At 57.9% G+C, this 24,505-nt stretch overlaps 3 protein-coding genes across 5 annotated transcripts; 2 read left to right on the plus strand and 1 right to left on the minus strand.

Moving 5' to 3' along the window:
- Nucleotides 1–423: 423 nt before the first annotated feature.
- On the plus strand, nucleotides 424–5,355 carry VPS25 (vacuolar protein sorting 25 homolog). Its single transcript, XM_004608804.2, has 6 exons — nucleotides 424–563; nucleotides 741–886; nucleotides 1,887–1,940; nucleotides 2,712–2,800; nucleotides 3,501–3,576; nucleotides 4,745–5,355. Exons 1-6 carry the CDS (start codon nucleotides 511–513, stop codon nucleotides 4,855–4,857), a joined length of 531 nt encoding a protein of 176 aa, XP_004608861.1. The 5' UTR covers nucleotides 424–510; the 3' UTR covers nucleotides 4,858–5,355.
- A 752-nt stretch (nucleotides 5,356–6,107) lies between these two features.
- Nucleotides 6,108–22,396, plus strand: WNK4 (WNK lysine deficient protein kinase 4). Of its 3 annotated transcripts, none has more exons than XM_055132967.1 (19): nucleotides 6,108–6,991; nucleotides 8,333–8,505; nucleotides 9,338–9,558; nucleotides 9,760–9,917; nucleotides 10,532–10,620; nucleotides 10,710–10,926; nucleotides 13,039–13,303; nucleotides 13,492–13,613; nucleotides 13,817–13,875; nucleotides 13,970–14,090; nucleotides 14,287–14,403; nucleotides 18,819–18,956; nucleotides 19,842–19,884; nucleotides 19,973–20,547; nucleotides 20,624–20,684; nucleotides 20,782–21,181; nucleotides 21,502–21,713; nucleotides 21,840–21,895; nucleotides 22,041–22,396. In XM_055132967.1, exons 1-19 carry the CDS (start codon nucleotides 6,377–6,379, stop codon nucleotides 22,041–22,043), a joined length of 3,645 nt encoding a protein of 1,214 aa, XP_054988942.1. In that variant the 5' UTR covers nucleotides 6,108–6,376; the 3' UTR covers nucleotides 22,044–22,396. The 3 variants fall into 3 exon arrangements, with proteins under 3 accessions (XP_054988942.1, XP_054988940.1, XP_054988943.1); XM_055132965.1 differs by having other exon boundaries at nucleotides 6,110–6,991; nucleotides 21,840–21,937; XM_055132968.1 differs by having other exon boundaries at nucleotides 6,747–6,991; nucleotides 8,333–8,455; nucleotides 21,840–21,937.
- Nucleotides 22,397–23,261: 865 nt separating this feature from the next.
- Nucleotides 23,262–24,462, minus strand: LOC101557343 (cytochrome c oxidase assembly factor 3 homolog, mitochondrial). Its single transcript, XM_004608805.2, has 2 exons — nucleotides 24,213–24,462; nucleotides 23,262–23,719 (listed from the first exon to the last, which is right to left on the minus strand). Exons 1-2 carry the CDS (start codon nucleotides 24,424–24,426, stop codon nucleotides 23,613–23,615), a joined length of 321 nt encoding a protein of 106 aa, XP_004608862.1. The 5' UTR covers nucleotides 24,427–24,462; the 3' UTR covers nucleotides 23,262–23,612.
- Between the last annotated feature and the right edge of the window lie 43 nt (nucleotides 24,463–24,505).

Here is a 24,505-nt window from a genome sequence, read left to right on the forward strand (position 1 = left end):
CGAAACGAATGAAAATGGGGTCGGAAAGATAGTTGTTCAAGCTCTTGCCTTGCTCGGAGCTGAGCCCCGCATCCCCCATAAATTCGAGCTCCCCCAGGAGTGATCCCCGAGCACAGAGCCAGGAGTAAGCCCTGAGCACAGCCGGGAGTGGCCCCCCCAAACACTCCACAAAACTAAACAAAAGCCAGTTTTAGCGGGGAAACACGCCGAAGCTGGGCGCTGCAGACCCGAGTCCTTTCCTTTTCCTCGCAAACGGTGCCGCTTTGGGCAAATTCCGCTCCTGGTCTGAGACTGATTCCGAGAACGTTCCCGCGCCCTTTCTGCCCCAGGCTGCAGCGATTGTTGGAGAATAGTCAGGGACCCGGGACAGGAAAGCTCCCGCGCCCCTAGCCCAGCCAGCAGCGCCCGACAGGCATCCGGAACCTTCGTGCGGCGCCTCCCGCCCGGACGCGCAGGCGCGGAGACCGGAAGTCCCTGGCCGGGAGGTTCCGGGTTTCCTGGGCTACTACGATGGCGATGAGTTTCGAGTGGCCGTGGCAGTATCGCTTCCCGCCCTTCTTTACGTGAGGCTCAGCCCCCGGGAAGCCCCGCTGTGCCTCTCTTTCCCCCTCCCCGGGACCCCGGGCGCAGCCCCGCTGCTTCTCCTGGGGAGGGGGAGAAGGTTCCCGCACCCGGTGCCCCGACGTGCCCCCTCGCCCCCTCCGGCCCGCTAACTGCGCCCCGCCCCCTTCGCCCGGCAGGTTGCAGCCCAACGTGGACACGCGGCAGAAGCAGCTGGCCGCCTGGTGCTCGCTGGTCCTGTCGTTCTGCCGCCTGCACAAACAGTCCAGCATGACGGTGATGGAAGCGCAGGAGAGTCCGCTCTTCAACAATGTGAAGCTGCAGCGTATCCTGCCTCCTCGGGCTCTGCCACTGCCCCCACGCGCGCATGCACACACACACACACACACACACACACACACACACACAGAGGACCTGGGCACTGCCTCCTTGGGCTCTGCCACTGCCCCCACACGCGTGTGCACGCACACACACACACACACACACAGGACCTGGGCACTGCCTCCTTGGGCTCTGCCACTGCCCCCACACGCGTGTGCACGCGCACACACACACACACACACACACATACACCTCGACATGGGCAAGGGCGAGTGTGTGTCACCGATGTCCGCTTAACCCTGCACCTCCCCCCTCCCCCGTCCCCCCAGTCCAAAGTGGAGCCTCCACGCCGTCCCACTGGTCCTAGGGAGTGACGAGTATCCAGGGGCGCGTTACGTCTTAGAATCTCTGCCCTGAAGTGAAATTCTCAAGCGTTTCCAGCCTCAGCTCTTTTGACTATCCAAGTCTCCCGGCCAGGGTGAGCTCAGACCTTGCTCTTAACTCTGGTAATTTTGCCCGCCTACTCCCCTCCTGCCAGGAAGTAAGGGTCAGGTGTTTGCCCTGCCTGATTCATACCTAAACTATCTCGGGGCCAAGGGAAGGAGTGGGGATCCCAGGGTGAGGGTTGCATTTTTTTTTTTTTTTCATTTTCCAAAGCTCTGATCCCGTCTGTTTCTCTCCCTTCCCATCGGACACGGCACGCATTGTGGGAGAGGGGGGAGGCGAAGGAGGCAAGGATAAGGAAGGGGGATAGATGGCTCTCAGAATGAGATTAGCTCTGAGAATTTTTGTTTTGTTTTGGGGCCACACCTGGCTGTGTTCAGGTCTCTGCATTCCTCCTTGTGGTGTATGGGGGATCACAGGGGGTGTCGGGGATCCAACCCAAGTCAGCAGTACAGGATAGCCGCCCTACTCACGGTACTATCTCTCTAGCCTCATAGCTCTGAGAATTTTTATCCCATCCAATTCACTCCATTAAAGCCATCCCCTTAACCTTACACCAGGGAAGCTCCCAGTGGAATCAATCCAGGTTGTATTAGAGGAGCTCAGAAAGAAAGGTGGGTTCTTTTCTCTTTTTTACCCCTTCTACTTGGGTTTCCCTGAGGATAATTGAGCACATGTCTCCCTGCCTCCCTTATTTTTTTGGGGGGGGGGCACAGGGGGAAAGGGTGTTCCAGAAGAGTGGTCAGGGGATTTGGGGCCCCTTCTGGCGAACTTTGGCCAACCAGGCTAGGCCCAGGATGTGAAGCTTGGGGCCATTGATATGCTAAGGTTTGAATTGGGTTTCTGATGCATGCAAAGCTTTAGCTCCTGGCTGCTGAGCTATCTCCCCAGCCCAGATCTTTTCCCTTTACCCCCCACCTTCACTTTTTTCTTTTTTTGGCCACACCCAGTGGTGCTCAGGGGCTACTCCCAGCATGTTGCTCAGGTGTGTCATTCCTGGGGTATTCTTGGGGGGCCCTGAGGAGCTGGGAATCAAACCCAGGCATCTGGCATGCAAAGCCCGCAGTTAGCCCTTGGAACTGCCTCATGGCCTTTTTAATGACCTTTTGCTTTCCTAACCCTCCTGACGGGGGATGGAACCAGAGTGTTCGGTACGGTAAACAACCCAATCCTAAGGTCTTTTCCCCCAATTTTGTATACAAAACTGAAACATCTGTTCTCCACAGAGAAAGGCATAAGAATAAGGGTGCTTTTCCAGTAGCAGTATCAAAACAAATCTTGACTATCTCATTCTGAGTGCAGAGCCTCTTGCTCTCGCCCACCTTGGGTTTTGCCTCTTTGTCCCCTTTTAGAACCTGATGCTTTCATAAGTATCTGTTTTACAGGGAACCTCGAGTGGTTGGACAAGAATAAGTCTAGCTTCCTGATCATGTGGAGGAGGCCAGAAGAATGGGGAAAGCTCATCTATCAATGGGTGAGACCATTTTGCTGTATTAACCCCTGGCAAACGGAATTATATCTATGCTCAGCGTAGACCTGGAGTTTGAAGCTTCAGACTCAGCCGAGTGGGAGGAAGGGGCATAAAACTTCCCTTTCTTTGCCTGTAAGCGCCAGAGGCTAGGTGAGGCCATGTTTGGAGAAGGCTGTATTGGAAACCATGAGTACTGTTGTTGGCTGGAGCCTCTGGCCACAGAAGATAAATGGGGAAAGGAAGGGAAGGAAAGAAGCCCCGCGGCCCTGCCCCCACTGCGCCTTCCTGGGGCTGTTCTCAACATGAATGAGACATTCTGAACCAGTGTGGGTGTGGGGATTAGCTCTCCCCCAAATTCCCAGCCACCGCCAGGGAGGGAGGGAGAAAGGAAGGGAAGAAGGATCAACAACCCAAATATAACCAGCACGCACCATCCATTCCCGAAGAGGAAAACAACTAGAAGAAGGGGTAACTCAGAGCTCAGACACGGGGAAGCCAGTGGCTCTGAGTATGTGTGTGTGTGTGTCCGCATATAAATTTAGCAGCAGTAGGGTTTGTGGCTTCTGGGCCACTCCTGCACTGGGGACAGTGAGCCCTGGTTTGGGCATGGGTCCTTTCCTGGATCACGACCGTGGAGCAGCGCAGTGGGCCGCCTCCCACGAGTCCTGAGCCTAACTCAAGCCCCGTTTTCCTGCTTCCCTAGGTTTCCAAGAGTGGCCAGAACAACTCCGTGTTCACGCTGTATGAATTGACCAACGGGGAAGACACAGAGGATGAGGGTAATGGCTCTCCCTCTCCCCTAGTTTTCTCAGCCTGAATCCTCTAATTCTTCTTCAGTTAATTCTGATTCCCTGCTGCCCTGCTTCTAAATTCCAAGTCGTACAGAGTTCTAAGATCCTTACCCCATCCGAGTCTCTCAGGAAAACTACCCGATATCAAATACAGAAGGTTCCCCCTGCCCAAATTTTGTTGGTGTGAGGGTGTTTTTAGGGACAGAGCCCGTATTAGAGATTTGCGTGAGCTGCTGTGACCTATGCCAGGTGAAGAATTCAGTGGTATAGATGCCGAATGAGGAACCAGGGCAGGGGATTAAGCCTGAAATCTCATTCCTTGCTGACTCAGGCTTTCTTTCACCCTCTATTCTTATAAAGAGCTCAAGATTTGAGGGTGTCAGCTGAAGGTATCGGGCCAACATCCCCATCTCCATTCCCAGCCCTCTTAAATGCTTTGGTTTCTGGCCAGGCAAGGATTTGTATCCGCTTTGGTCTTTCTATCGTGTAAATACCCTCTTAGCTCTTTTGTCTCTGCCTTCAGATTCTTATCCCCAGGATCACCAAAAGTTCTAGTCTTAACTGGGGGAGAAGGGGTGACTCCCTTTCCTCAGCAGAGCTCCCAGCTCTTGCCTGGCTGTTCCCCCCTGCCCTGCAGGCCTCTGCTTGCTACTCCCACCATCGCTTCATGACTTCAGCGCGGCGGCCTTGCCCAGCCCACCACCACTCCGGCTGGGCCAAGCTGGAGGCTGCTTCAGAAAGCCAGCTCCCGACTCTGGAGCTAGGCCCCCGCAGCGGCTGAGGCGTGCGGCCTGTTGGGGCTTGCCTCCTGCCTCTCACATCTCCCGGTAGTATCTTGCTAACCCTTAGTTAGTTTCCAACCTGTTCCCTTTCGCTAGGAAGGAGCGGATGTGCTGTGTGTGCCGCCTGGCCCCAGTGCTGCACCTCCCGGCCAGAGGAGTCACGCTGTTGGGGCTCGCCCTGCTGGGTTTAGGTCTGCAACCCGGATGTGGGTGACCAAGGTGTTGCCCTTCCTAGGCCTGGTTCTCAGGCACCCCCCCTGCCCCCACCACCAGCTGGACCTCGTGAGAGCTCCACTTGCCGCTGGATGGCTCTCCTTAGAGGCCTGGGGTCCCGTGGACCGAGAGTCCCTGATGGCCCATCTTTCCTTGTCCAGAGTTCCATGGGCTGGATGAGGCCACCCTCCTGCGGGCTCTGCAGGCCCTACAGCAGGATCACAAGGCGGAGATCATCACGGTCAGCGACGGCCGAGGCGTCAAGTTCTTCTAGCAGAGACCCATCTCTGCCGTTGCTTCTTATCTCCCACCCTTCCAGGGCTTTCCAATGGAGATAGACCCAGCGTTCCTACCGGCTGGACCTGGGACTCCACCAGACTCTCAAGGGCTCCCATCCAGGGTTGGGTCTCCTGCTTACCCGCGTCGGTCCCTGGACCGGGTGAGGCTGAGGTGTCGGAAGAGATGGGCTTCTCCTTGCCCCACCTCTCCTCTTGCCGAGGTCGCCCCTGAACCAAGACCTGTAAACCCAGCACTGAACATGCGTGCACACATAAGCGCATGCACACACATGCACGCCTGCTCAAACGTCTGTCTCTTCCCTCTCCCACCCCCTTAGCTGCTGTTATCTCCCCTCTCAGGCTGGTGCTGGATCCTTCCTAGGGGATGGGGGAAAGGCCCGGCTGCAGGCAGCCTTCCAGGCAATAGGAAGATAAAAAGCCCAGAAGGGGCGGGCCGACACTGATTGATGATATTAAAAAGTTAAACCCTACAACCTGCCTCTGAATTGACTCCTGGGAGGGTGGTGTGGAGGTGGGGACCTCCAGTGAATCCCAGCTAGGGTGGGCGGGGTGAGCCCAGCCGCCTGGTGGTCTCTGCTGGCCGATGTTCCGTCTGCTTGAGCCCGGTGGGCTGAACTCCGAGCTGCGGAAGCCAGGGAACACAGCGTTGGAGACAGATTGCTTTCTGCCTGGGAACTGAAGTCCTGGACCGCTCACGTCCAGTGGCCCAGAAAGCCCTAAACTGCACTGAAACCCCTCCCACCCCCCACCCCCCCATCTGGCCCGGGTGGGGTAGTAAGGCCGAGGGGAGCAGAGGGGGAGTAAACCGGATGCGGACTTTGGTTTATTGGGAACTTTGGCAAATAGGCGGAGGAAGGGCAGCCATGGAGCAAAAACAGCCACTCCAGCCAGGCAGGCTGTGGTCAAGGTGGAGGGGTGGAGGCAGTGGGTGACTGGGGCCCTGGTTTGGGGGAGGGCTGTCCTTGGGTGCACACCGCTCCCGGCGCCGGGAGGGAGAAAACCAGACTTTTCCATTGACCGAGGCAGCCTCGGCCTGGGGCTACTCCACACGATTAGGAAGGGGTGGCGCTACCTTATCTGGGGCGTGCAGGCGGGTGGTAGCCACCCCCTCCGCTACCCCCCAAAAGGGGGGGCCTGGCTCCCCACCTCCCCGTCCCCGCCTCGGGCAGCAGCGCCCCCCTCGGCGCGCACAAACGGGTTTGCTCGCTCGATCGTGCTGGGGAACCTGGCGCCGCTCGCTCCAGCTCCTGCCAGGTCCGGAGTGACAGCTGCGGGCGGGGGGCCGGAGGGCGGGGTGGACGCGAGGGTCCGCGCACCGGCTCCCAGACCCAGCTCGCACTCCGAGGGGGCGGCCCCGGGGGGTCAGGGCGGGGGTTCGCGGGGGCGGGGCCGGGGGCGGGGCCGAGCCGGGGACTGGGGCCCCAGTCGCTCAGCCGGCGCGCGGCGCACCCAGCCAGTCCGCCCGTCAGGCCGCCCGGCTCCCCGCCCTGCCTCATGCTGGCGCCCCCGGCCCCAGACGCCGCGGCCCCCCGCTCCCAGGCAGAGGCCGACCTGGCCCTGCGGCCCCCGCTGGCCCTCGCGGCCGCCGGGCCGCCCCGCCTAGGGCCCCCGCCGCGCCGGGTGCGCCGCTTCTCCGGGAAGGCTGAGCCCCGGCCGCGCGCTTCCCGTCCCGGCCGCCGCAGTTCGGTCGACCTGGGGCTGCTGAGCTCGTGGTCGCAGCCGGTGTCGCCCGTCCCGGAGCCTCCCGACCCCCCGGACGCCCCTGGTCCCGGCGCCGCGAGGAGCCCCCCGCCCAGCTCCGAAGAGCCCCCCGAGGGCAAGTGGCCCGGGGGAGCCCCGGGGAAGGCTGCGGAGTCCCCGCGCGCCGAGCTCTCGGGCTCGGCCGGAGTCCCGGGCGCCCGGGAAGCGCCGAGGGTCTCGGAAGCCGCGGCCAGGGAGCGGCAGCGGGAGCAGGAGGAGAAGGAGGACACAGAAACGCAGGCGGTCGCCACGTCCCCAGATGGCCGATACCTCAAGTTTGACATCGAGATTGGACGTGGCTCGTTCAAGACGGTGTATCGAGGGCTGGACACCGACACCACGGTGGAGGTGGCCTGGTGTGAGCTGCAGGTGCGGCTGCGCGCCCCCTAGGTGACGCCTCGGGACGGGACTTTAGGAGGTCTTGGGCTGGGTGACCAGGGGACACCCTCGAGGGAGGGAGATTTATTTCCGTTCAGATGCTCCTACCCGCCCCCCACCCCACCTTTCTCTGATGATCTATAGATTGGCCTGATTCTTGACTGTAGGAGAAACTGAGGCAGGTGGTGCATGGTGGCGCCACTGTGGGTTTCAACCGCCTCCCTTCCAGTCTCCAGACTTAACTCTGAGAGCTGGAAAATAGGATAAAGACTTGGGCTGGGGCCAGTTTGGCCGGGAGGGGGTCCAGGCCTCACACTTCCCTTCAGTGATTACCCACTATCACTTCCATTTGCTTCTCCCTGAGCCCCGAGACCTTCAGCTGGACCCGCTGGTCCTCCTGCCCCTTCACCCGGAATCTCTGCTGATTATGCGGCTGGAGAGAGGGACCTGGGGCAGCCCCTGTACTCCGGAAGATTCCAGGCAGTTGTGGCTCCCCAGGTCTCCTCTGAGCCCACAGACTTCCGCTGGGGGAGAAGGGGGAGATGGGCACCAGCCCTGCTGCCTACCTGGGCTCTTCCCCCTTTCAGGGTGCTTTAGGGGATGCAGGAAGGATGCAGGTTTGTCCTCCAGGGTGGGGAACCCAGTTAAGTTGGGTCAAGAGCTTCAGCTTGGGGGTGAGTCTGGGGGAAGGGTCTCCCGCTGGCTCCCTGGCACTGGACCCGTCCCTTGCGCCTGCCAGTACTGCACCCAGGCTCTAAGCCAGGCTAGGAGAAGCGGCCAAAGCGGGTAGGGGAGGAGGGAGACGAGCCGGGCGGGCCAGCCGTGAGACTGGGGGTAGTCTCCTGGCGTCTGGTCCTGGATCCTTTCTCTCAACTTCCCTCTGCAGCCCTCCAGCCGCCTGTCTGGATCTAGCAGTTCCCCGTTTCTGGGGCCAACCCCCCTGCCGGCCCTGACTCTCTGCCCGCCAACCATCCACTGTCCGCCTGCTGCCTGCCCGCTGCCAGCACCCGGGCGTCCCCTCCCACCGCACGGCTGGCCCAGCGGCGGCCACAAAGGCGCTATTGAGCTCAGGGCTCCCGGACCTGGCTCCATAAAGGCGCTTGTGTCCTGCAGGGGGGTCTAGGCGGTGGCCCTAGGTCCGGGATGGGCGAGTCTTTGGGTCAGCCTGAGGAGTTGGCCAGGAGTTAAGGGTCTAAACGGTTGGGCAAGCAAGTCCCCCGACAGCCCCCCCAACCCCCCCTTCCTTCCAGCCTTGCCCCCATCTGCCCATCCTCTTCTTCACAGGGGCTGGGGGTGCTGAGCCTAAGGTGACCCCTGTCCCCTTCCCTCCAGACTCGGAAACTGTCTCGAGCGGAGCGGCAGAGGTTCTCCGAGGAGGTGGAGATGCTCAAGGGGCTGCAGCACCCCAACATTGTCCGCTTCTATGACTCGTGGAAGTCAGTGCTCAGGGGCCAGGTTTGCATCGTGCTGGTCACCGAACTCATGACCTCCGGCACACTCAAGACGTGAGCTTGGTGGCTGGGGGCGGGAAGACGGGGTGCTGCAGGCAGGAGCTCCCCCGCTGTTGTCAGAGTTGCTCTGGGACTCCCAAAACTCTCCGTCCAGCCTCACAGTTGGGATTCCTCCTCACCCATCCCTGACTGTGCTTCTGCCTTGCCCCCTCACTGGGGCTCAGACTTGGGCGTTTCTCCAGCCACCTCTTCTCTCCCCTGACCCCCGCACCCTCCCCCCTCCCTGCCTGTCTCTGGGCCGGGCATTCAAGTCCCCCCCATCTCACTGGTCTGGAGATCCCTCTACCAGCTCTTCCTCTTCACCCCAAATTTCCTTTCTCCTTGGGAGCCCGGGATCCCTGGGAATCTCTCCCCATCACCGAAGATTCTCCTTAAAGCCCCTCCAAGACTTCCCAGGCCCTCGGAGTAAAGTCTACACTCGCTAATCCAGCCTTATCTTCCGCCTAAATTCCCAGTCGGACTGAGTTCCCAGCCCCTCCTCCAACTTGCCCCGCGGCTGGCCGTCTCTGTGCCTTGGGGCACCGCGACTTGTCTCGTCTGCCTGGAAAGTCTCCATCCCTTCCCCCTTCGCACCCTTCAAGACGCAACTCCGGAGTTATTTCCTCCGGGACGCCCTCCGCGACTCACGACTCACGGGCACTTACTCATCCTCCCTGAGCTCCCTCAGCACCCTGGCCACCCTATCATCGACCCATTTAGTAACCTGCCTACCTGCCACACCGCTGACTCAGTTTCTTCCCGGATTGCGGGGCGCGGCGGGTGGCCGGGCAGGTTCGGGGGTCCTGGCCCAGGCGCCTGACCCCTGGTCTGGCGGTGCTCCCCCCAGATACCTGAGGCGCTTCCGGGAGATGAAGCCCCGAGTCCTTCAGCGCTGGAGCCGCCAGATCCTGCGGGGACTTCACTTCCTCCACTCCCGAGTCCCCCCCATCCTGCACCGGGATCTCAAGTGCGATAACGTCTTCATCACCGGCCCCTCGGGCTCGGTCAAGATTGGGGACCTGGGCCTGGCCACACTCAAGCGCGCCTCCTTCGCCAAAAGCGTTATCGGTGAGCCCCCCTAGGGGGGCTCCCTGCTCTTCCGACTACCCCTCGCGTCCGACGGGCGCCGCGGTGCCCTCGCCCGACCCCACAGATTTAGGGTTTGGGTTGGGATACGGATGCCGGGGCCCCTCCCCACTCACGTCCCCAGCCCCTGGACCATGCCAGAAGGGAGGCGCGGTCGACTGATGCCCGCGGTGCGCCCCCCAGGGACCCCGGAGTTCATGGCCCCGGAGATGTACGAGGAGAAGTACGACGAGGCTGTGGACGTGTACGCGTTCGGCATGTGCATGCTGGAGATGGCCACCTCCGAGTACCCTTACTCCGAGTGTCAGAACGCGGCGCAGATCTACCGCAAGGTCACCTCGGTGAGACGGGGCGGGGAGCAGAGGCAATTCCGGGCGCCCCCACCCCCGGCATTCTCCTGCCCCAACCGGCCGCGGTCGGTGCCCTTTCCCGGGAGGGACACGGGCCGCGCGCCCCGGAGAGCACGAAGCCGCGGGGATTGACACGCCCACTCTGTGGGATAATGGCGTGTGCAGCGCCCCCTCGAGTCTGCAAACGGCTTCACACCCTGTCTATCCTGCGGGCGGGCGGGCGGCAAAGGGAGATGGAAAAGGGGGAAAGGTCTTAATTTGGTGCAGGGGGGCGGTTTGGGTCACACCCGGCGTTGCTCAGGGCCCTGAGCTGAGGAACAAGGGACAACTGGGGTGCTGGGAATCGAACCCGGGTCAACCACGTGCAAGGCAAGCGCCCTACCCTCGACACTATGATTCAGGCCTCTCCTGCAGATTTGTACGAGGTTGCTGTGCACACGCAGGGTTCTGGGGGCTGGGAAATTGAAAGGAAATCTTCCAGCAGTCGTCGCGGGACTTTTGCTTCTGCAAGCGCGCAGCCTCTGGCGGGGAGCAGGGTGGTGGGGGATGCGGAGACCCCGGGGCGGGGCGCGGCGCACCGGCCTCAGCGTCGTCTCCTCCCGCAGGGCACAAAGCCCAACAGCTTCTACAAGGTGAAGATGCCCGAGGTGAAGGAGATCATCGAAGGCTGCATCCGCACGGATAAGAACGAGAGGTGGGGTCCGCGGGAGCGGGGGCGGGGGTGGGGGAGAGCTACCAGTGGCAGCGGAGTCGGGGCTCATATCCCGGCTTGGGGGCGCTCAGGTTCACCATCCAGGACCTGCTGGCCCACGCCTTCTTCCGCGAGGAGCGCGGCGTGCACGTGGAGCTGGCCGAGGAGGACGACGGGCAGAAGCCGGGCCTCAAGCTCTGGCTGCGCATGGAGGACGCGCGGCGCGGGGGGCGCCCACGGGACAACCAGGCCATCGAGTTCCTGTTCCAACTGGGCCGGGACGCGGCGGAGGAGGTGGCGCAAGAAATGGTGAGCGGAGGACACGCTGGGCCTGAGGGGGTCAGCCCAGCCAGAAGGGTCAGGGCGAAGGGGGTGGGCTGATGGGCTGGGGTGTGGAAGAGGGGCCTGACCCCCCCCCCCTCCTGCCACCTCCATCTACGTACACCCCAACCCGCCTGTTGGACGTTTCCCCAAGCCCTGTTCCTCCAACCTTCCTGCTTTACTTGTTCTCCATATTTCTGAACTCTTTCACTCCAGTTTGTTGATGTTTTATCTCCCCGTTCCTCTTCTCCCCACCTTTTTTTTTTTCTTTTTGGGTCACATCTAGCGATGCTCAGGGGTTACTCCTGGCTCTGCACTCAGGAATTATTCCTGGAGGTGCTCAGGGAGACTATATGGGATGCCAGGGATTGAACCTGGGTTGGCTGGGTGCAACGCAAACGCCCTACCCGCTGTACTATATCACTGTAGCCCTTTCTCCTTTCTTCCAACATACTCAGACTCACCCATTCCAGGAATCTTGTCCCGTTTCACCATATCAGCAGGGCCTCCGTGGCAAGCCCCACCTCCCTCCCCCTCTTGCTTTATGCCAGGTTGCTTTCCTCTTTCTCTCCCTCTAGGTTGCTGACTCCTTGACAGTTTCATTACTTTTCTGTCACATGATAGGAACTTGGAATGTACCTTACTTGGGGCCAGGGAGAGGAGCTCAGGTTTTGCAGGCAAGAGCCCCCAAGTTCAATCCCTGGCATACTAGCTATGGTCCTGGTGACCCCAACAGAAAAAAAAAAAAAGAGAGAGAAAATTAAAAAAATGAGACCAGAGAGATAGTTCAGAGGTTAAGACTCACGCCTTGCATGCAGCCGACCCCAGTTCGATTCCCAGAACCACACAGTCTCCCAAGCATTGCTTGAAGCAGCCCTGAAGGTTCCTCAGGTATGCTGGGTAATCTCTAGCACCGCAGTGCCGTTTCTGTGAAGAACCACCGGGCACCACATTCTCACCCAGCCCCTCACATTGAACCGCCCACCTAGTGGCCAAGGATTGCCAGGAGGGGCCTCTGGGCCCACTGAGCATCGGTTTGGTTCTCCCCCCAAAAGAAAAGGAATGCATGTGATTTTCATATGCTTACGATCATTGTTATTGACCTTGCATGGAAGGATTCTGTCCTGTTACTCATGTGAAAGTTCAGAAGTTCATGGTCTTATCCTAGGTCCTAAGCAAGTAAGCTAGATTTGGACTCAGTTCGGTCCTCCATACCCTGCAGAGCTTGTTGTGGAAATGAGTAAAGGAAGGGGCGGACCAGATCAGGATACCTGGGAGGAAGAAGTGGGGGAGAGGCCTGTGTAGGAAGGCTTGAAAATGGGGTGGGGAGAGAGAGTGAGTTTCAAGACAGAAAAGAAGGTCATTTGATAAGGTGGGTCTTGGCCCTGAGTGTGGGAATATTTGAGCCATGATATGAGCATTGTCCTGACCCAGCGCATCACTTACTGGGCTTTCTCACCTTGAGCATCCTGACACCTTTTTTTCTTTTCGGTATTGGTGGTGTGTGTGTGTGGGGGGGGTGGTGGGGGGGGCGTGCAGTCCTGTGCATTGTGGGATTTGAGAAGAATCCCTGGCCTGTACTCAGTACATAGTGGCCTGTTGTGGCAACTAAAAATGTCTCCAGATAATGCCAAAGGACCCTCCCACCGGAGTGACCCATTTGCTGGCTGTCTGACCTGGTCATGATTGTGACTCATTTCTAATGTGGGGCTGATAAGATCTACCAAATGAGGATAATGTAATGGGTGACCAGCTCAGGGACTCAGTGGGTAATGACTAGATGTTGTTTCTCATCTCCTTCTATCCTGGAGCCCTCTGGATCCCCATGTGGCTTGGTGTGTGTGTGTGTGTGTGTGTGTGTGTGTGTGTGTGTGTGTGTGTGTGTTGCTTTTTTTTTTTTTTTGGTTGAGGGATCACACCCGGCAATGCTCAGGGGTTACTCCTGGCTTTGTACTCAGGAATTACTCCTGGCGGTGCTTGGGGGACCATATGGGATGCTGGGAATCGAACCTGGGTGGGTCGTGTGCAAGGCAAACGCTCTACCAGCTGTGCTATCTCTCCAGCCCTCCAAATGATATTTCTTTACCCCTCTAATTGCAGGTGGCCCTGGGCTTAGTCTGTGAAGCTGATTACCAGCCGGTGGCCCGCGCAGTGCGGGAACGGGTCGCTGCCATCCAGCGGAAGCGTGAGAAGCTACGCAAAGCCAGGGAGCTGGAGGCGCTTCCCCCGGTGCCAGGGCCCCCTCCAGCCACTGGCCCCCTCACCCCTGGTCCCCGAAGTGTCTTCTCCCCGGAGTCTGAGGAGCCAGAGGCCGACCAGCATCAGCCCTTCCTCTTCCGTCATGCCAGCTACTCATCGACCACCTGTGAGTCGGTCCTGCCCTGGGGCCCCTCTGCCCGCCCTCCCCCTACACCTGTCCCATCCAGCAACACTGCCACTTACCCTGCGGTCCATATCCAGGCAGGTCCCCTGTCCCAGCACTAGGTCCCTCCTTGCTTTGGCTGCCCCTCCCCCCTTTACTTCCCCTCTTTTGATGCCTCCCTTCCCTCCCAGCGGATTGCGAGACTGATGGCTACCTCAGCTCCTCAGGCTTCCTGGATGCCTCTGACCCTGCCCTCCAGCCCCTTCGGGGGGTGCCATCCAGCCCTGCTGAGTCCCATCTCCGCCTGCCCTCGGTGAGAGGGGTCATATCGGGGCACCCCCAGCCACCCCCCACATCCTTCTTCCTGTGAAACCCAATTCCCGTGCCTGAGTCAACATGCTTGTCCCCACCTTCCTTCACACCTTCTCCGGGAATCCCCATAGCACCCCGGCCATCTCCCTGGATCTCTGTCATTCCCTCGCCTCTCACTACATACACCCTCGATTCCTGTTTCAGGCGTTTGCCCTCTCTATTCCCCGTGCTGGGCCTGGCAGTGACTTCCCCCCTGCGGACAGGTAGGTTGGAATTGAGTTGGGGTACCAGGGGGTGAGACACAGGGAGCTTCCCGGAGCCAGCGTCTGAGGTTTCCTCTCTGTCTCCCTCTTCCAGCTACGCCTCTGATGTAGCATCGGGCCTCAGTGATGCGGGCGAAGGGACCATGTGCCGCATGAAGAAGCCACTGGGGAGAAATCTCCGGCGCCGACCTCGCTCCCGGCTGAGAGTCACTAGTGTAAGATGGGGGCCTGCCTCTGGGGCCAGGGGGAAACGGAGGGTGGGGGCCAGCCAGAGAGAGGAGGGGCAGTGTGGTTTTTCAGATCAGACTGAGGCAGTGTCCTCTGCCCTCCAGTTTGCCTTGCAGCTTGGAGGGCAGGCGTGCTGTGAGCACGGAGGGTCCAACTCTTTCCTTCCCCTGCCTGAATCTGTAGGTCTCTGACCAGAGCGACAGAGTGGTTGAGTGCCAGCTGCAGACGCACAACAGCAAGATGGTGACCTTCCGATTCGATCTCGATGGGGACAGCCCAGAAGAGATCGCTGCTGCCATGGTGAGGGAGAGAGATGACAGTCTGGGGCGGGGCAAGTGAGGTCCCTGAACTCCTCCCCTATCCCAGCAAGGATTTTTTTTTTGGGGGGGGGCAAGGGGGTCACACCTGGCAGTGCTCAAGAGTGGCACCTGGCAGTGCTGAGGGGAGACTGTGGCAGTGCCAGGGATTCTAACTGGAGTCGACCGCATGCAAGGCAATTGGTTTAACCCCTGTACTAGCTCTCTAGCCCCCACCCTGGTAAGGATTTTTTTGTTTGATTTTGTTTTGGGGGCCACACCTGGCAGTATGCAGGAGTCACTCCTGGCTCTGCACTCAGGAACCACTCCTGGCAGTGGCTCTGGAATCAGGAATCACTATATACAGTGCTGGGAATTGAGCCCAGGTTGGCAGCCAGCGATGCAAGTGCTTTAACCTCTGTACTGTCTCTCCAGCCCCTAGCAAGTATTTCTAAAGCCCTACCAGAGTAGTTGTTTCTCTCCTTGCCTGGGGGAAGATTGCTGTTTGTTCAGTGAGGTCTGGCTTCTCAGCCACACATACACAGAGAGGGCAGGTCATACGCACAGGTGTTACAGTGAAGGGCAGGGCAGACTCATGGTACCACGGCTGTAAGCAAGTAGGCTGGGCACAGTGTGGGGAGAGGTAGGACTTGTGCAAGGTCTGATGCTTGGGGAAGAATGGCAGGGAAGAGGAAAGTGGCCATGGCTAGCAGAGACAGCACATAGGCAAAAGGGTGAAAGTAGGGGCCAGAGCAATAGTACAGAGAGGAGGGCATTTGCTTCGCATGCTGCTGATTAGGTTCAATCTCTGGCATCCCATTTGGTCCGCTGAGCCTGCCAAGAGAGACTCCTGAGCACAGAGCTAGTAGTAAGCCCTGAACACTGCCTTTTGTTTTTGGGTGTGACCCCAAAACTAAACAAAAAACTTGTAGGGGGACTGGAGCCATAGTACAGCGGGGAGGGCATTTGCTTTGCGTTGCAGCTGATCAGGTTCGATCCCTGGCACTTCCAGGAGTAATTTTTGAGTGCAGAGCCAAGAGTAAGCCCTGAGTACCACCTGGTGTGGCAAAAAAAGAAGATGTGGACGTAGAATATGACTCAGTATTTGGGAGAACTTCATGAGATGCCTTCCATTGGCGATCAGGGCTCGTACAGAATTGTAGAAGTGAGATTGTGCATATGGAATGTGGAGTGGGCCACTGTTAGAGTGTCTCTGAAGAGTTAACCCGAGTAACATGAAGAAAATGTCTTTAGGTCAAGAGAGGGAGTAAGTACAGGGATTTAGTAATTGCCTTACATGTGGTTGACCTTGGTTCGATTCCCAGTACATGGTCCCTTAAGCACTGCCAGGAAATATCCCTGAGCACATAGCCAGGGATAAATCCGAAGCACCATTGAGTGTGGCCCAAACCTCCCCAAAAGGAAAATTTAAAGTTTTAAAGTCATGTAAGGCCATTTGAGGTGGGGGAGAGAGTGCATTTGGCAAATGGGTACAAAAAGCCAGATGAATTATAAGGGGAGCAAGGAAGGAAAAGGGTGAATCATCCGAGGATTGCTGCAGGAACATCAATTACTCAGTAATCTAGTAATTAATTGATGCAGTGCATTGTACATAGCAGATGTTAAACATGCCCAGTATTTGCTGAGCTGATAGGACAGGGAATTAGGGAGAAGGGACACTGAGGGTGACTCATATCTTAGAGAATCTAATGGCCAAACGAGAGCAGATACTGGAAATAAAAAAATTGAGGGGGCGGTGTTTGGGGACCCACGCCTGGTGATGCTCAGGAGCTGTTCCCTACTCTGTGCTCAAGAATGACCCTTGGAGGTGCTCAGGAGCCCTGTCTGGTGCCAGGATTTTGAACCAGGGTCAGTGGGATGCAAAGCAAGTGCCCTAACCCTTGTACAATCTCTCCAGCTTTTTGTTATGGGGCTACACCCAGCCGTGCTCCAGTTTTATTCCTGGCTCTGAGCTCAAGGATCACTCCTGGCCATGCTCAGGGAACCACAGGGATGCAGGAGTCCTAACAACTATACTATTGCTCCAACCTCCCCAGCTTTGAAATACTTTTGTGTTTTTTGCTTTGGGGCCACAGCTGGCAGTACTAAGTGTTTACTCCTGGCTCTGTGCTCAAGGATCACTCCTTGCGTGCTCAGGGGACCATATTGGGTGCAGGGAATCAAACCTGGGTTGGCTACATGCAAGGAAAGTGCTGTTCTGTCTCCCTAGTAGTCCCCTGAAGCAGCATTTGTGTCATAAATGTATCTTGATCATGAATCTATACCTTATCCAGATCTCTACTACCTACCACAGCTGGCTTACAGTGCATCATTAGAGGTGTATGTGTCTCTTCCTGTGGATTTGGGGCTTCCTCAGCACAGCGGGTAGGGCATATGCCTTACATGCGGCCAACCCAGGTTCGATTCCCAGCATCCCATATGGTCCCCTGAGCACCACCAGGGGTAGTTCCTGAGTGTAGAGCCAGGAGTAACCTCTGTGCATCGTTGGGTGTGACCCAGAAAGAAAAAAAAAAAAAAACCAGGAGCTCTTTCTGTGCTCCCTGAATTCCTCAGGGTACTGCCCATGATACCTGATACATATTATGTGTTGTTGGAATTGAACATGGGATTCACCACTTAGGGCCTTTTTTTTTAAATTTTCAGTATTTAAAAAAAAATTATTAGTGAATCACCGTGAGGTACAGTTACAGACTTACAAACTTTCGTGCTTGCGTTTCAGTCATACAATGATCAAGTCATACAGTGATCCATCCCTCCACCAGTGCCCATTTTCCACCACCAGTGGTCCTAGTATCCCTCCCACCACTCTCACCCCATCCCCTCTACCCCACCCTGCCTCTGTGTCAGGGCATTCCCTTTTGCTCTCTCTCTCCTTTGGGGTGTTGTGGTTTGCAATAGAGTTATTAAGTGGCCATCATGTTTGGTCTATAGTCTACTTTCAGCCCGCATCTCCCATCCCGAGCAGGGCCTCCTAGCACCCTTTACTTGGTGGTCCCGTCTCTATATGAGCTGTTAGGGCCTTATTTTTCTCCAGTGCTGTAGGTCTGTTATGGACCTGGGTGGCTAATTTTATTTTGTTTTGTTTGTTTTTGTTTTATGCTTTTTGGGCCACAGCTGGCGATGCTCAGGGGCTACTCCTGTCTTTGCACTGAGGAATTACTCCTGGTGGTGCTCAGGAGGACCATATGGGATGCTGGAGATGGAAGCTGGGTTAGCCGCATACAAGGCAAAATGCCCTACCCACTGGACTACCGCTCCAGCCCCAGGGTGGTTGATTTTGTAAACCCTATGACAGGCAGAATCTTGCATGGCAGAGTCTGGCAAGTTACCCGTGGCGTATTCAATATGCCCAAAACAGTAACAATAATGGGCCTTATTCCCTTGACCCTGAACGCGACAAGGATGAATGGAGATGTTACTGGCACCTGCTTGAGCAAATCAATCAACAATAGGACGACAGTGATACAGTGATGACAGGCAAGAACTGTGTCTAATAGCAGGCGAGGCAACTGTGGGAAGAACCCTGTTTTTGTTTTTTTTCTTTTTGGGTCACACCCAGCGATGCACAAGGGTTACTCCTGGCTCTGCACTCAGGAATTGCTCCTGGCGGTGCTCGGGGGACCATATGGGATGCTGGGAACCGAACCCGGGTTGGCCACGTGCAAGGCAAACGCCCTACCTGGTGTACTATTGCTCCAGCCCCAGAACCCTGGTTTTTGAAAGATCGGATGCCAATCCTGTGATCTTGCGCAATGGATATTTTACACTAAAACAAGGATATTGGTGGGGGGGGGGCGCAAAAAGATAGTCCTTGCCTTGCACGTGTCTGACTCTGGTTTGGTTTTTTTTTTTTTTTTTTTGGTCTTTGGGTCACACCCGGAGATGCACAGGGGTCACTCCTGGCTCTGCACTCAGGAATTACCCCTGGCGGTGCTCAGGGGACCATATGGGATGCTGGGAATCGAACCCGGGTTGGCCGCGTGCAAGGCAAACGCCCTACCCTCTGTGCTATCGCTCCAGCCCCCTCTGGTTTGGTTTGATTCCCCTCATATGATCCCTGAACAGTGCTAGGAGTCATCCCTGAGCGAAGAGCACTGCTGTGCGTGGCCTCCAAAGTATTAATATTAAAGAAAGTAAAATGGAGATGCTAACACAGACCCCTGAAAGCTGTGGCTTGGAAGTGCTGGGCATAGACCCGCCTCCTCCCAATTGTTTCCCCCCCCCCCCCCCCCGCCAGCTTCTGGCAGGCACAGATACTCACAACACTCAGGCTTGAGGATGGTGATGGGCAGAAACAGTGGGGTGAAGCTTTTGGCTTTTAAAGTTGGTCCCAAAGGGCAGGAGGGAGACAGAGTGGGGTAATGGAGCCTCCCTCTCTGTCCCGCTGACCCTCTCTAGGTGTACAACGAGTTCATCCTGCCCTCGGAGCGAGCTGGCTTCCTGAGCCGAATCCGGGAGATTATCCAGCGAGTGGAGACCCTGTTGAAGCGTGATACTGGCCCTGTGGGGCCTGCTGAAGACACCCTGAGCCCCCAGGTCAGCACCTTCTAGGACCCCCACCTCCCTCCCCCAGGGAAATGGGCTGCTGCAGGCATCATTACTCACCTGTGTCCCCAGCGCCCTGGGATCTCACACCTTTTGACACTAGAAAGCGTCCCTTACTTCGTGGAGAATCGGATGAAGCCCTTGTTCCAGAGAAACATATTCCACTCATTTAAAAAATTTTTTTTCGAACTCGTCACTGTCACTGTCATCCCATTGCTCACTGATTTGCTCGAGCGGGCACCAGTAATGTCTCTATTGTGAGACTTGTTATTGGTTTTGGCATATCAAATATGCCACGGGTAGCTTGCCGTGCGGGCGGGATACCCTCGGTAGCTTGCCGGGCTCTCCATTGAACCTGGGTTGGCTGTGTGCAAGGCAAATGCCCTACCTGCTGTGTTACCACTCCAGCCCTTTTAAAACTCATTAATTTGAGGGGCTGGAGAGATAGCACAGCGGGTAGGGCGTTTGCCTTGCACGCGGCCGACCCGGGTTCAAATCCCAGCATCCCATATGGTCCCCTGAGCACGGCCAGGGGTGATTCCTGAGTGCAGAGCCAGGAGTAACCCCTGTGCATGGCCAGGTGTGACCCAAAAAGCAAAAAAAAAAAAAAAAAAAAAAAAAACTCATTAATTTGAAATGATTTCGGACTTAGAAGTTGCAGGAATTGTACCCAAAAACTCCTAGTTTATGCGTTGCCCAGATTTGACAAGCTCACTTCTCGCCCCCTTACCCCAACAGCATGTAGACTTCTCAGCTCCTGGAGACTGGGGTCTTCTAGAAGTGCATGGTCCTAGTGTTCGACCCCAGGCAGAAATGTCCCTGGGGAGGCCCCACTCCCCTCCCCCCCATGACTGACGGTTTCTTTCTCTGCCTCAGGAGGAGCCAGGACCCCTGTGCACTCTCCCAGACCCCTCCAGTGGTGAGTCCGGAGTCTGTCCTGGGGGTTCCCCTGGGGAGGGCTGAGGGACCCTCAGCACGCCCTCCTCGCATCGCCCTCCTCCCGGCAGAGCTGGCGTCCCTGGAGCAGAGGTGCTGGGCAGCCTTCTCCGCCTCCCCATCTTCTCCGGGAACCCCTGTGTCTCCTGAAAACCCGTTTTCCCCTGGAACCCCTGCTTTCCCCAGCCCCATATTCCCCATCACCTCTCCCCCATGTCAGCCCAGCCCCTCTTCCTCCTCCCCGATTTCTTCCCAGGTCTCCCCAAGTCTCTCTCCGTTCACCCCCAGCTCCCCAGGGGTGGCCCCATTTCCGATCCCACCCTCTCAAGCTCCCCAGACCTCTCTCCTCCCCAGCTCTCCACCCCCTTTTTCTCCCGGTGGCACCCAGACCCCCCTGCCTCCTGCCTTTCCCACGTGCACCCCCACTTCTCCCCTCCCCACCTCCACAGCAGCCCCTCTCCTCTCTCTGGCCAGTGCCTTCTCTCTGGCAGTGATGACTGTGGCCCAGTCCCTGCTGTCCCCCTCCCCCGGGCCCCTCTCCCCGTCTCCACCAGCCCCTCTGGGGCCCCTCCCCAGCCTGCCCCCGCCCCATGCTCCTTGCAGCCCAGAGCGGCCTTCGCCTCTGACAGCGGAGCTGGAGAGTGAGGTGAGTAGGACAGCAAGAGGGACAATCAGGGGGCTCCCTTTTGGATCATTCCTCTCCTCACGGAACCGCCTCCTAGGCCACTCCGGACCCTGCTCGGCCACTTCTGGATGAAGCCAGATTGGAGTCCATCTCGGAAGGTGAGGCCTGCCTGCTGGCCTTCTCCCTGCCCACTGCCCGGGTCCTTTATTCCCACCACTGGCTTTTCTCCTCCACCACTGCCCCCTCTCCCTGCAGAAGGGAAGCCCCAGCTCGTGGGGCGCTTCCAGGTGACTTCATCCAAGGAGCCGGCTGAGCTGCCTCCCCTGCCGACACCCCCAGCCCTCTCGGCTTCCCTGAAGCCTCCAACCCCTCCGCTGTCCTCGGAGAGCTCCGACACAGAGGACAGTGCGGGCAGTGGGCCCGAGGCCCAGGAAGCTCTGGCTGAGAGTGACCGCACCACCGAAGGCCTGGGGGCCGGCGCCGAGGAGGAAGGGGCCGAGGGGAAGGATCCCCAGGTAGATGGCCCAGCCCTGAGCCACGCCAGTTCCGTCTGGATGAACTACTCGTACAGCAGCCTGTGTCTGAGCAGTGAGGACTCGGAGAGCAGTGGAGAGGACGAGGAGTTCTGGGCCGAGCTGCAGAGCCTCCGGCAGAAGTGAGTGAGTGAGTGAGTGAGTGAGTGTGTGTGTGTGTGTGTGTGTGTGTGTGTGCGTTGGGGGAGGGGGGAAGTGATAGGACAGTGGGTAGGGTGTTTGCCTTTCACACGGCAGACCTGGGTTCAATCCCCAGCATCCCATATGGCCCCCCAAGCACTTCCAGGAGTAATTCCTGCGTGCAAAGCCAGGAGTAACCCCTGTGCATCGCCTGGTATGACCCAAAAAACAAACAAACAAAATGGAGTGGGAGAGTGGGACAAGGTTGGGGTGGGGAAAGGCAAGCTAGGGCCCAGTTGCTCAGACACTGCTGCCTTCTCAGGCACCTGTCAGAGGTGGAGGCACTGCAGAGCCTGCAGAAGAAGGAAATCGAGGACCTGTACAGCCGGCTAGGGAAGCAGCCCCCGCCGGGCATCGTGGCCCCCGCTGCCATGCTGTCGAGCCGCCAGCGCCGTCTCTCGCTGTCCAAGGGCAGCTTCCCCACCTCCCGACGCAACAGCCTGCAGCGCACAGAGCCCCCTGGCCCAGGCCCCGGTGAGACTGCGATGGCCCCCTCCCTACCCAGCTAGCTGCTTGCAGGCCCTGGGATTCGGCCCTTGGGCTCGGGGGCTTGCCTCCCCCTTCCCTCACCAAGCTCTTCCCTTCCCATCCTGCTCCCAGGCATCATGCGAAGGAATTCCCTGAGCGGCAGCAGCAGTGGCTCCCAGGAGCAGCGGGCAAGCAAGGGGGTGACCTTCGCCGGGGATGTTGGCAGGATGGTGAGGGCGGGCCCAAGGGAGGGAGAGCCCCAGGCAGGGCAACTGAAGCAGCTTCCTCCTCCTGCCGTTCAGCTCTCTTCAGTGCTTTCTCCTTTCTCTCCAGTGAATGCAGAACAGAAGCCATGTGTCTCCCCCACACCAGGGGCCAACACGGAGCTCGTGCTGACTGAGCCAGCTGCGCCCGGAGGGTCCCAGCACTGAGGGAGTAGCCCGCCGGCTAGAGGCAAAAAGGGTTGCACCAGGCCAGAGAGAGCCACACCTCGGGAACTACCTGCTGAGAGCAGCGGGTATCAGATCTGCCGCCCTGCCAACTTCAGCCTGGCCCTCCCCACCAAGGGTCAACCACTAATCGGTCCCCACCCAGGCCCAGATGCTTCTAGAGGGCACACTCCCAGCTGGGCAGGCGGTTGTTCTCACACCGGGATTAGCAGCAGCCAATAAAAATGCTGGAGAGCAGGACTCTGAGAATCTCACTTGTGCCTGAAGAAAACTGGGAGGGGAGAGAGACTCTGGGGCTGGGGGTGGGTGGTGGGTGGCAGCAGGGCAGGATTTAGCAGGTTCATTTCTAAGGGAAGCTGGGTGGCGGGGGGAATTCCTGCCAGCATTCCATCAGGAAATGAGCAAGGGCACCGATGCCTGACAAAGTTAAGATCCTATCCAGCACAAACAGTCCCCATTGGCAGTTTAAGAGGCTGCTGGTTCCTCAGCCTTCCTTTGTCACTAGCTGCAGAAATGGGAAAAGGCAGTAAAGATGGAGCAAGCAGGGGACTAAAACATGGTACAGCAGGTAAGGGACTTGCCTTGCATGCTGCTGGCCTGGTTCAATCCCCGACACTTCATAAAGTCTCCGAAGCTCCTCCAGGAGTGATCCCTGAGCACAGAACCATAAACCCTGAGCACCACCAGGTGCGGGTGCGACCCAAACCCCCTCAAAAAAAAAAAAAACCACCGGAAAAAAAAAACAACATGAGTGAGGATGTGGCGTTCTGCTTTTTTTTCAGGGTTGGGGGGTAGGAGCACTGGGGATGGAACTCGGGATCACAGCCATGCAAGCACGTGCTCTACCACTGATCTATAGCCCCAGCCAAAGTGGAGTTCCTGAGGGTAGAGGACAGAAGAGTGACCTTCACTTTCCTGGTAACACTCGGTCCCCAACAGCCCAGTGACCCACCATGATCCCTCCTTTAAATCAGGCGGAAAGATCGCAAGGAAAAAGTCATTCTAGTTAAACATTTCCAGTTCCCTAGGGCAATGCCATTGCCTCAGCCAAGGTGGCACTTTTGGGCATGAAGTGCCCTGTCCCGCCCCAACACACTCACCTGGCCCCAAGAGAGATGACTCCATTTATTTCCTCAACCAGACCTCAGCTTTCCCACCGGACACTCCAAACCTGCACGTGGCTGCCACCCCCACCCACAGATGTCCAAACCCTAGAAGAGGAAGGGCGGAAACCAAGTCAGAACTCTCGGGAAAAGTCAAGGTTGCCACATAAAACCAGTTCCCACACGAGGGGAAATGGGCAGTGCTTTCTTGAAGAGGGCCCGTGCCATCATCATCCTCCTGATCCTTGGGCTACATCATTGTCCACAGGTAGTGACGCCAGACTTGGGATTCCACAGGGTCATGGGGAAGGAGGTGCCAGCAGGTTGCAGATGGAGGCAAGTGCCCGGCTGGATTAGGATCCTGATGCCCTTGCCATCGCTCGGGCTCGAGCTGCTTTGGCCTCATCCTCCAGCTCATCAAGGAAGCGCTCCTGGGACACTGAGTAGAAGGTGTAACCATCTGGGAAGTGCATTTAGGAAAACACTTGGACTGTGCATATTCCCTTCTTCCTCAACTAGCCGCCACCCTTGTTACTTTCTCCTCTCAAATCAATGACTGCCTTCTGCCCGCACTCCGATTCTATTATTATGGAATAATCCACATATGCATACAGATCCTGATGTATAATAACCAGGATTAAATCTAATAACCCATATATAATATATGTTGCTCTGGAATCTCTCCTGGCGGGGCTCGGGGGACATTATACGGTGTCCTGATCGACCCTGATACATGGGGCTGCATGCAAGGCAACTGCTCTCCCTGAGCCACATTGAGGTTCTTCACAGGGCACCTTGAAAGAACTAAGGTGCATTAACCGCTCAGCACCAGAAGTGGTCAGGACTGACTGGCATTTCGGGTTCTGTCCACCCCCTCTCACTGCCCTAGCTCTCCTCACTCCTTCCTCCACTCCCAGGTGCGGTCTCCCTCGGCCCACAGTTCGGGCGGATACAAATGGCTAACACCAGGGCTCCTATGCCCAGGCCGGTCACGATGTTCCGGGTCCGCCGCTGTGGCAGCGTCTTCTGCCACTGAGCGAGCTGCGCCTGCCGCATAAAATGCAGCTGCTGGGGCGTCAACTTCTCCCGACTCGGGTCGATGCGCTGAGCCACGGGGGCCTTTCCACTCTTGACGTCCACCGGCCCACCAGCTCCCGACGCCGCCATGTTGCCACTCCGCCCTTCGCGGTCTCGGAGGCGGCAGGAGGGCGGGGACCGCGGGGCGTGCCGGGACTAGCAGGCGCAG

Source organism: Sorex araneus, chromosome 3, assembly GCF_027595985.1.
Source record: "Sorex araneus isolate mSorAra2 chromosome 3, mSorAra2.pri, whole genome shotgun sequence".
NCBI lineage: Eukaryota > Metazoa > Chordata > Mammalia > Eulipotyphla > Soricidae > Sorex > Sorex araneus.